The 12296-nt window shown below is 39.5% G+C and overlaps 1 protein-coding gene across 4 annotated transcripts in view; it reads right to left on the bottom strand.

Annotated features, from left to right (window-relative positions):
- Positions 1 to 12296, bottom strand: part of Opa1 (OPA1 mitochondrial dynamin like GTPase) — a 79569-nt gene that overhangs the window by 48160 nt on the left and 19113 nt on the right. For all 4 annotated transcript variants that reach the window (XM_052740589.1, XM_052740590.1, XM_052740591.1 and 1 more), the window contains 4 exons: positions 9563 to 9616; positions 6560 to 6664; positions 4355 to 4441; positions 3691 to 3804 (listed from right to left, as the gene is read on the bottom strand). In XM_052740589.1, coding sequence (XP_052596549.1) covers positions 3691 to 3804; positions 4355 to 4441; positions 6560 to 6664; positions 9563 to 9616 — 360 coding nt within the window. The remainder of the gene's footprint in view (positions 1 to 3690; positions 3805 to 4354; positions 4442 to 6559; positions 6665 to 9562; positions 9617 to 12296) is intronic.

Here is a 12296-nt window from a genome sequence, read left to right on the forward strand (position 1 = left end):
ATTGTCCTGCACCCCAGATCCCAAAGGCCTTCGGGGATTGTCCTGCACCCCAGATCCCAAAGGCCTTCGGGGATTGTCCTGCACCCCAGATCCCAAAGGCCTAAGGGGGATTGTCCTGCACCCCAGATCCCAAAGGCCTCAGGGGGATTGTCCTGCACCCCAGATCCCAAAGGCCTTAGGGGGATTGTCCTGCACCCCAGATCCCAAAGGCCTTTGGGGACTGTCCTGCACCCCAGACCCCAAAGGCCTTCAGGGATTGTCCTGTAGCTATTTTCCTTGAGTACTTGCTCATTTGTGGTGCAGGACAAAGGCTAAGAGAAAAACTGAAACTCCACAGCAATTACATCGTCAAACAGACCCAAACAAACAAACAAACAAACAAACAAACAAATAAATGGAATTAGGGGTTTTAAGCAACTGTGACCTCAAGTGCCAAGACTGTAGCAAAAAATGAGCTGCAGAAATCAATCACCAGAAACCAACACTCATCTTATGTGCAATGTCCCTTCAAGACATGGATATTTGGACCCAAGCAGAAAGCTGGGGTAAAGAAGCTGAAATACTAAGTCCAGATTTGCCAATTTCACTGATCTGAGGAGACACAAGTAGGAGTACATCAAGACGTAGGAGTCCTGATGAACAGAAGGCCAATGGCCTTGTCTATTTGAAGGCAGCCTCCTCCCAGGGCCGTTAATTTCCCAAAACCTCTAGAGTTGCAGGATATTTGACCACACTGTAAACCCCGAGATTGCGTTATTTACTGGAAAAACCTGTTTCTAGTTGTGGTGTGGCTCAGCCCTAGAACACACCTTTAGTCCAAGAGTATTCTGCTTAATGTAAACAGGATTAAATAAAGTCAACCATAAGTCAAAAGTTGAAGCAAGCAACCAGTTGACAGGAAGTGAACAAGAAAAAAACATAGAGGGTAAGAGGGAGTCAGGAGGATGGAGAGAGAGCCACACAGGAAGTAGAAGGGAGGGGCACTGAGTTGGAGGAGTCTTGTTTGAGCTGGCTAGGAGAAAGGTCTTTTTCTGGAATGTCAGCAGAGGAGGAAGGTGCTTTCTCTATCTCTCTGAGTTAGCAGGCTTTCACCCCAGCATCTGGCTCCTGAGTCTTTATTGTTAAAATTGAATGAATGAGATTTTGATAAAAACAAGACTCTACAATTATGGTACCTGTAGCAAAGTAAAAGATAAACTCCCCATGTTTTTATATTGGTTACTGGGCGTGATATGAAGCACAGGTTCACTCTGGGCTTCACCTGTCTAAACTGGAAGTACACTAGACTCCCATTGATGCATAATGGATGTAGGAAGGATGCGCACCAAATACCACTAATCAATGAAGGAAGAACCACTAACACACAGCATGGTCCAGCTCACAGCCAGACCCCACAGAATACTGTGACTCACACTATAATGCTCACTACTCCACCTTGTTGCAGGTCCACCCAGACATCACTGGAAGATTTTAATACCCGCCTCACTGTCTCCCTTTCTACCACAATTCTGATCACACTTCTTGGTGATTTCAATTTTCTCATTCTGAATTACTTTATCTCGACCTCTATCAGATGAATGTGAAAGAAAAACAATAACCAATCCCCTAGCCACACAGATTCACTTGAAATTTATGCCCACAGCCTTCCTGGTGACTTCATTTACCCAACTTTCTCAGCAGAGTTACTTCAATCTCCTAGAAAGACTCTGCATTTGTTCTCCTGCCTCAGTCTTCTCTTTTCTCTTAACAGCTGATAACCTGGCGACTTATTTCACCAAGGACACAGAAGCAGCAGAAAGCCTCTACACCACCCAGCCACTTAACTTGGCCCCACGGTAAACCAAATGCCTGGTGCTCAGCCTTGCTGAGCTGGTCCCTTGCTCCTCAGATCCCTTCCTCTTGGACACTTCTTTTCCCGACTCCCAGTTGATACCATGGTTCTGGTTCTGGCTGACCAGATTCTCAAGCTCCAAACTGCTTCCTTTTCCTTAACCTAGCAGGTCCTGCATCTTAATATCCATTCACTCCTTTGAGATCTTAGCCAGTAGATATTTCATCTTGACTCCAAAATGTATGTCTCCAGTCCAGACCACTCCCTAAATCTGTACATCCAGCTACCTATTTATTATCTCCCTTTAGCAAGAAAATCCAACTCTGGAACATCTTTCTCAAACTGGACCTACCTAGATGTTTCAATGCAAATAACACCCTTTAATCTGTTCAGGTCAAAACCCAAGTCCTAGATGATTGGTCTCTTCTTATCAATCTGTCAACAAATCCTGTTGGTTGTACTTTAAAAATCGTTTCATGAGCCCACCAATTCTTTTCACCCTCATTAGTACTTCCTGCATCCAAGTATCATCTAATCCAGCTGCCCTTCATCTGATCTCCGTGATTTGACCCACTTGCCAACACCTCTTTTCAACACAGCAGCCAGAGTCTTTTAGAAGGTACTAGAACTCTGTTCGAGACTTCACTGGCTTCCCATTTTATTTAAAATAAAAATCCCACTCTGTAAACCGGTCTGGCAGGCCCTAATGATCTGCTTATCCCTGCCATTCATTATCTCTCTGTCACTGAGGACGTCACTGTGGCCCATTCCACGGGCCTCTTCACTATTCCTCAGACAGGATTAACCCCATCGCTTTAGGAGCTGTGCACCAGCTAGTCTCTGCTTGGAACCTAACTGTACCAGACTGCAACATGACTACTTCCCTCACTCTGTAAATCTTAGTTCAAATGCCACCTTAGCTACACCACCTACAAGGATCCTGTCACCCCCACTGGCTCCATTTCTAACATACTAAATAGTGTAAATATTTAGATATTTATTATGCTTATGGCAAGAATCTTCTTTAATTTACTGCACACTGTCTAATGCCAGGTATATCCCAACTGTGGCCTATGGGCTACATGTACCCTAGAATAACTGTGAGTGTGGCCCAACACCAAACCATAAACTTACTTAAGACATTGATATACTTATTTATTTACTTATTTGGTAACATGGCTGCATGGTTCTCAAGTGTTTTGTATATAATACCACAATGTCAAAAGGTTGCACATGCCCGGTACACCAATGCTGGCATATATTAAGAGCTGAATAAATATTTGCTTAATCAAACAGTCTACAGTCATTTACTATCTCCCTGTCTCCGTTGGTGAGATGTTAGTAGTTTTATATATGGGCAATGAGTGTGTACACACACACACACACACACACACACACACACACACACACACACACACTGATACAAGCCTCCTTTACTTCAGTGACTTTGTTCTTGCAATGTTTCCTTTTATCATTTTTTCTAGCTTAATACATCCTGATACCCAGCATATAAACACTATGGGAAATTATCTATTGATTGAGTTGAGTCCACTTCCAACATTCTCTTTCTCAGCCTCCGTATCCTATTCCGAATACCATCAAGAGGACTTAGGGTATCACCTGGACAACCACTGGCCCCCGACGTCCTTTCTCTTCCACCCCTCTCCCTTCACTTACCCTCTCAGCTCTGCACATGTGCCCTGGCGGTGCCTCCCACTCACTGCCACAGTGGGAATGCTTCCAAATGCGGTGTCAGAAGCCCTCTTACTGAAGTGAAGTAGGGAAGTGGAAGAAGTCTCCACTTGAACGCTCAAGTGGTGCCTTCTCTAAGGTCCTTCAGTGAGACGGCCCTTCCCTACCTTCACTGGAGAACGGGTCATCATCTCCCCGGAGCCTCGTGGGAATATCCGTGCTTGAGCAATCATTTCCAGCACACTTGTTTTCCCAGCACTCTGATCTCCAACCACAACAACCTAATCACAAGACAAACAGCACTTACTAGTATTATTCTGATGCCAAATTAAATGTGAGTAGAGTTTGAATGACATCATTTAAAAAATCTTTTAAGATAATTATAGCCAAAAGAAGTGTTTTTTTTTTTTTAAAGAATGAGGGTTGATGCATGTAGGCACTCTGAAGATACACACAGCAAAAGCATTAATTGGATCCATTATTTATAGTCAAATTTTTAGCTAACTAAGAGTTATTTCTACAACTAGATCATTAACTTTCCACAAATATTTTCCATAGCCAGTTTACATTTTACTAACATACTTTGGATTCTATTAGATTAAATTTCATCCATATATGTTTAATTTTTTGCTCAGGTATTTAAAGATTATAAAGAATGTATAATGGCAAATATCTGACAGTTTTCTGTCAAAACACATTTATTTACTTTTATGGTCCCCCTATAAGGAGCCAGCAATGCTTAGTGGTTAAGGTATCTCAGGAAGGCAGGATTATGAGGACACAGGCAGAGGAGGTTCTGATGACAGCAGGTCCCCGTCCATCCTCCCTTACCCGTGGTAGATGGTCTTGTGTATTGTAACTGGCATCGTAATCGGAGAGAACATCCAGAACTTCAGAGTACATATCAATCAAAGATTTCTGCAAAAAAATTAAAATTGGCAAAACTCAGTGAAAAAAAAATCTAACAATAAAAGACTACAGATACACCAAGAGAAAACATGTGGATAAATTCAAATTTGCATTGCTTTTTCTAATTACAGAGATATATTTTCATGGTAGAACCAGTATAAGAATAAAAATTCCACTTCTTCAGTTTATTTAAAAATACACCCGACTTAATAAAAAGTTCATTAATTTAGGATTTTACAATCTAATTAGATGGTAAAAGGGAAAGCTCATTAACATTAATAAGCTAACTAATGCCATATAAGTCAAATAAGGGGCAAGGTGACCAAGTGACAGAGAAACTACTCTGTCAGACTCGGGTGTGAGAACAGCAGAGGAGAAGGTGGAAAGCAGGAAGCACACGACAGAGTGAAGAGGGGCAGGAAGCACGCGCAGGAAGCACGCATGTGAGAGCCTGAGGACAGACAGGGACGGGGAAGCTGTTAAGGCAGCAGAGTATCTGAGTGCCCTAGGGATGGCAAAGGCTGTAATGGGAGTCAAGGACAAACGTCCTGTATTGCTGTTCTCTGGAGACCAGGACGGAGCATGGCGTCCCGAACACAACAGTGTCAAGTAAAATCTCTACGGGAGAAGAAAGGGTAACCATCAAGCATTTACTAAGTTAAGTTTTAATACTGAGGTGGGAACATTATGAGAGTTTAAGGATATTTTTGCCACTTAATTCATAGAAACACCTGAAGGGCAAACAGCTGCTCTCACATCTGCCTAAAAATGCACACATTTCATTACCACTGTATCTCATGAGGAAAAACACCACGTCTAAGGCAACTCTCTATATTTCCTAATACTGGAGCGTGACTTTTCAGTGGCAAACAGCACTTGTAAATTACGACAGTCAAGCTTTCAGGCAGTGGTGATAATTCAGAGTCCAAGCTACTACACCATGCTTATTAAACCAGAGTGACATCTTTGGATCTTGGTTCTAGAATGTGTGCCATGATTCACCATGGTTCTGGTATGCTGCAGCAACTCATCTTTACTTTTTCTGAGACACTGATTATAGTGTTAAACTTTCAAGTTAAAAGAATCACGTCAACTCAACACATCTGGCTTGGGTCTATGGTGAAAGCAGAACTTAATTTATTGATAGTGGTAATTAACAAGATGTTGGTTACAATAATACCAACATATACTTATTTTAAAACTTTATTTTAGTTGCTGTAGTAGAAAACTTACCTTGGAAAGAAAGTGTCAAATTTCAAAACTGAAGACAAATCGAAGTGGAAATACTAGTGAGATGGCAGTAGCAGGTACTCCTTAAGGAGTCAACAAACTAACAATCCTAATTTGGGGCAGCCAAGACAGCTCAGCAAGTACAGGCACAGCACATAGCATGCAAGCCTGGCACCCTGAACTCAATTCCTCGAACCCAGTAAATGGGAAAAGAGAGAACCAACCTCACAGATTTGTTCCCTGTCCTACACACACACACACACACACACACACACACACACACACACAGACACACACAGACACACACACACCCCACCCATGGCACATACACATAGCTGCATACACATACACACACACCACACGATAATTTTTAAAAAGCATTTAAAAGAATCCCAATTTTATAGATATGGATATTAAGCCTGAAGATAAACTAGGTATTTTATGAAAACAGATTGATTCATAAGAAAGTCCTCTTTAAATATGAAGATTTTTATGGGCATACTATATGATGAATTTGGAAACTACAATTTATGAAATATTTACATTGGCTAGAATTGAGAAAGACGATAAAACACTCCATAATTTATTAAAATTTTTTATCACCTCGGGGATGGAGAGATGGCTCAGTGGTTAAGAGCACTGGCTGCTCTTCCAGAGAACCCAGGTTCAATTCCCAGTACCTACAAGTCAGCTTTCACAACCACCTGTAACTGTAGGTTTCAAGGGATCTGATGCCCTCTTCTGGCCTCCACAGGCACCAGGCATTCATGTGGTAGGTACATAGACATACATTCAGGCAAAACACCAGTACATACAATATTTTCAAAAGAAGATAAACTAAAAATACACAATGTGAAACGTCAAAGTTCCGAGACCTACCAAATTCAGATAAAGTACCTTAAGTTTCCTATGATGGATGCCTTTGTCATCCTTCTGCAGTACCAATTTTCTCAGCTCTTTGTTCTCCTTTTCCAAACGCTCCAAGATCCTCTGATACTTTAACTGCAACAAGACAATACACAGGACTGTGTAAGAAAAAGATGGGTTAACAAATAAATATTAAGTCTAATTAAAATCTTTCAAAGTTCTGAAGTTATATGACTTAACTAGTTACACTTAAAATTATTATTATACTTAAAATATTCCATGATAATGTGGAGAAAATAAAATTATGATTATTTCAAGCAAGCAGTGAAATCCATAATTTCCATTATAATTTAGCATTTAACTTAAAATTTTATTTGCTTATGTTGAAGAAATAACTTAAAAATACTAAAAATTTGAGAACTTAAAGAAGTCTGGACTATACCTAATATTTCCTACAATTTCAAAATTAAGTCTCCAATATAAGGCTATTTGGCCAAAATTATTCTCATTTGACATTATTAAGAAAGATGGTATGATATAAAACATGAGTGAGTAACACCTACGCATGCATCGTGCAATGACCCTTTACAGAAAGCCCCCTGAGTAGAGGTTTTACAGACAGGAAGCTTAAGGTTAGCAACACCTGCTAGCTTGTCCTAAGGTCACCAAGGAAAGAGCATTTAAACAGGTCTGTTAAGTGAGAGGCTTAAATTCTTCCAGGTTTGGTCAAATGTCCAAGTCTGGAGAAGTTTGTACTTAGAATACTGATATAAAAACAAATACTCAAGAAAATCAATTCATTTAGGGTTATTATTTCAAAGTAGCTAAATGGTAACATAACTTTGCTTTTCAGGGTGAGCTGTTCAAATTGGTCATCTTAGTTTATACAGGAAATTAAGAATTAAACTTCCCCCTAATCAGCAGAATGCGTAGATGTACAACTTATATCACATCAGGGAAAACATTTCTTATACTTGTTTAGGTTTTAAACTCCTGAGAAAATGGTCAATAACAGGAAATCAAGGTCCTATCCTTACAGAACATGCAAGTTAGGCCTAATTAGAGAAAACATCTCTAGTTAACTATATGGCACAACACAAAGAGAACTACCGGATTGTGTGATAAACATATTTAATAAAGCATATCTTCCCAGCCTGTAAGGATATAGTAAGAGTCTAATATTTCTTGGCTGTTTAAAGTCACTAGTCACCCAGTCACTGAGCACTTGAAATAGTGTGCTATCTGCTATATGGACAACATGTTGAAATGATTTGGAACACATTGCATTAAGTAAAATACATTGTTAACATTAATTCCCATCTGTTACCCCTTTCAAATGGAAATTAAAGACTTCCCATGCAGCCCGTGTATTTCCTTTACTCGAGAATCACGGGTAAAGGGGCTGACTGCACAGTTCCGTATAGTACACGTTCCTCACACAGTGTAGCCACACTAAGTGGCTACAACTGGAACTGCCTAACTGCGGGGTACAGTTCCATGGCAGATTTCTTTGAACATATGGAATCAATTAGGGGAATCTACGTTTTCTTTCCTTGACACAAGTGTCAACCTGCAGCCACTTCCCAGAAGCACAAATGAGCTAACAGGTGTGTCCTACCTGTGGTCAGTTGTGAATACAGGTGTACACAAAACTGTAAAACATTATAAATTCTTTTGTGTGTGATTTCATTTTGTAACTTGATTGTGTGGTTCTTCAGTGTGAACCTTGTAGACAACTAGGTTGTGTGACAAAGTCAGAAGGTTTCGCATGCTTATGTAGAACAAAAAAATTCTCAAAATTTAGGGTGTATCATAATTACCTTAAGGGCTTTAAAAATGAAGACTGTATGTAGCTAGGTTTAATGGTGAGTAGGCATTTAGGAGACTAAGGCAAGAGGATTTGAGTTCCAGATCAGCTACCCAGTGAGACCCTCTCCCAAACACAAACCATATAAACAAAAAAGAACTGCAAAATACTCCAAAGACCACTGAGTTCCACTGTCAGAGACTCTGACCCAGTGGGTTTAGGATGGGCTAAGAATCTGCACTTCTAATGAGCTCCCAGGGATACTGATGCTATGGCTCCAGGGACCAACTCTCAAAACAGTGTTCTTCTTCTTTTTTTTTTTAAAGAATAATTTACTGAGTATACTGAAAGGGAACAGTGGTCTGAGCAGTAAGTAGAGTAACAAGTCTTAACTCACGGCAGAGAAGCCTCGAGAAAGACAGGTGCCAAAGCACAGGTCAATTATACAGGAGACTCCATGAACAGATCAAGGAAAATCACGGATCAGAAATACATAGTTGCTTGATTTCAATTAGACTGCCCCTTCTTTTAATTTTTCCCTAAAAACACCCAAGATGATAAATACGCCTTGTGGCTTATAAAAATAAGTCTTAACTACTAGATGTTATTAGTACAGAATAACCACTGTTGGCAAATCTTCTACCAGCAAGGAAGGTTGGAACTCATTATATTGTATAGAACTGATTTTTAAATCATCATTTCTATCATTAACCCTAAGAGATAGGCTTATACCAGCAGAATTATCTTTAGGAAGAAATTTTATAATGGTTTCAGAGAAGCAAAGGAAGGCTTTTGGGGACTCAGTAGAGATATGTGAAACTCAAATCTCTTTATTTTATATTTAGCCAAGCAAAGTGAAAATATTTTTATCCATTCCCCTCCTACAATAATTTATCCTTAAAATGAGGATAAGAATCACTCAAAATAGGAATCTCTACATAATGAATTAACCTGGTATTCACTTGGTGTCTTTTTTATTCCCTGTTTCTCAATTAGCTTTGGTAGATACAAAAATTACTGTTAGCGCTAAGGGTCTGTCACTAAGTATTCCAACTTTTGCTTTGCTGGAAAAAGAAGCTGCTGTCCATATCCCAAAGAAGTCTCTGGGGTTGAGGATGCTGCTCAGTGTCAGGACACTTGCCCATCATGTATGATACCCTGGGCTCAGCAGCCCCCAGCAGCTCACAAGGAAAAGAGTGCTGGGTTCTCTTCCTGACTAGAGTTACCTGAGTATGCAGAAGTTCCTCTTGAAGTTGGTCAATCTTCTCTTTGTCTGACACCTAAATATTTAAGATGGATTAATTTTAGCTGAGTAGGTTTAGGATTACATAGAATATACAATAAGCTACAGTTTTAAAGAAGCACCGAGTATATGCATATTTAAAATAAAATTTAAAACAAGTGAATATTTAAGATAATAAAAATACTTGTACTTATCAATAAAATCAGTTCATCAAAATCTTATGAAATAGAAGCATCAAGGAGTCACTGTCTTGTCACCATTCTAGTCATTTGTTATGAAAGATTTGTTAGAAAAAGCAGACATGGACATGGGGGTTTGCTCTATCGGGAGGTTGTTTTGTACTAAGGCACAGGAACCTAACATCCAGAGCACTGCATTTCTCCAGACACAAGTCCGGGGATTCCCTGTCCAAGTCACTGTTCCCAGCACTGCAAAAGCTCATGGCTACAGCAGATCTTCTAAAGAACAACTTTCCTTCCTTACTATCAGCAGAGATGTGCACACCCAACGGACACAGGGACTGACTGGCATCTTCAGAGTTAATGGAGCCAGAGCTTTTTTTTTTTTTTTTTTTGGTTTTTCGAGACAGGGTTTCTCTGTGTAGCTTTGTGCCTTTCCTGGAACTCACTTGGTAGTCCAGGCTGGCCTCGAACTCACAGAGATCCGCCTGGCTCTGCCTCCCGAGTGCTGGGATTAAAGGCGTGCGCCACCACCGCCCGGCCAGAGCTTGTTTTTAAGTTCAATTCCAATGCAACATCCACTAACTCTCAAAAGAACAAATATATCTGTAGAAATGAAACCAAGTTAAGCAACTAAAGCTGATTTGAACATGAAAATACAATTTACAGCACTGTGTAAACTACTTCAAATTGTTATCAATAGTTCTCAGACTTTTAAAAGTCTCCAGATTTCACTGTATAATAGTTTAAAGTCATCCCAATACAATTATAAACAGAACATACAACAGTGTCACGTATGACAAGTTCATGTACATGTGCACTGACTTCTTGACAGGGCACAGAGTTGTCTTCCTCAGGTTTTAAATGATAATTTTTGTATTGACATAGACATTAATAAATCTTGTCCGTGCTACAGAATGTTATTTTTAGATTTTTAACTAATTCCAAATAACTTTTCCAAATTTCCTCATGTTTTCATAGGTGATAATACTTGCTAGGAATGACAGGTACATTTTTCTCCCTAATGTCTGTGTTTGAAAACCTCCTAACATTATTTTGTAATGAGATCAGTGACACAGATTTTGTTTTTAGCCTTGATTGGTGACAGAGACTTGCTGGTGTAATCTACTTTTCCATTTTGATTATGTGTGCTCAGGTAGACTGGACAAGAATTATTAAGTCTCTTAAAGTGTGAGGAATTAGGCAAATCGAAGAGCCCACGACCCAAAGACAAAGAAGAACCAGATCACTCCATATTAAGACCACATAGTAAGATCATCATTCTGTAATGTATGAGCATAGAAATTTGTGATGCAGATTAAATTCCTGACTCATTTCAAAGGTACTGGGATGTACTTTCTTCCACTAAATATCCATGCAATTGTAGCAAATTTACAGTAAGATATATAAGCACAAATACTTCCAACTATTCTTGCTTTACTTTTTTCTTCTTGAGACAGGGTCTTTCTATGTAGACTAGGCTGGCCTTAAACTCAACAAAGATTGGCCTGCTTCTGCCTCCCAAGGGCTGGGGTTAAAGGTTTTTTGCCACCATGATCTACTTTGTTTTGGTTTTAGTTATAAATGTAAATCGAGTGATTTCTTGCCATAAATATATCCTGAATTACTATAAAAAATTCAACATTACTCAGCATGTGGGACAATAATTAAGAAACTAATATAATTAAATTAAAAAGTTAAAATGTTAATATAAGCCAAGGTCTATAAAAGGTTAACTTAGTAGCTGGGTTAAAAAAAGACTACATAAGAAGTCAAAACAATCAATTAGAATATTACAAAATGGCATACTTTCTAGCTGCTTCATTTAATAAGGATCCAAATTAATGTTTTAAGGTAGGCAGTAGAGTAAAAACTGAGATCTCACTGTTTTTTCCCCTAAGATATAGGATAAAAAATTTTAGGTTTATAATACTAAGTATTAAAGATTGGTAAGAAGGCAATTTTTATAGGCTTTCTTAAGAGACTAGCATGAGCTACTTCTACTCTGTCATTTACTGTAGTTGTTTTTTAAATGCGTATGTGTTTTTTAAATACGTATGCACGTGGAGGTCAGAAGCTTAGCTTGGTGTCACCCTCAGGGACATTGTAACCTCCTTAGAGCCAGGGTTTCTCATTGCTCTAGAGCTCTCCAGTTAGACTAGGCCAGCTAGCCAGGGAGCCCCAGGAGCCCTAGGCCTCCTTAGCACTGGGATTACAAGAGCGTGCCACCATACCTGACATTTTGGGTTCTGGGGATCAAACTCAGGTCCTCATGCGTGTGGACCTGTACCCCACCTCTTTAGACAAGTCAGTATGTTTTCCTCAGCTACTTGCAACATGCGACTCACATTTTGTGGTGTAATATATTTAGTTTTCATTATGAAATTAATTTTAAAGTCACCCTGACAGGAATGAAACAACGGTCTTCCACAATCCCAAGGCTGTGAAACTGAGGGAGAAAGAGTGGGATCTTCCACACAAATGAGCTCAAGTGAAGAGAACCTTAGCTCCTCCTGAGAACACTGACTTTAGAACTGA

This window comes from Peromyscus californicus, unplaced genomic scaffold (assembly GCF_007827085.1).
Source record: "Peromyscus californicus insignis strain IS unplaced genomic scaffold, ASM782708v3 Scaffold_16__1_contigs__length_79575227, whole genome shotgun sequence".
Lineage (NCBI taxonomy): Eukaryota > Metazoa > Chordata > Mammalia > Rodentia > Cricetidae > Peromyscus > Peromyscus californicus.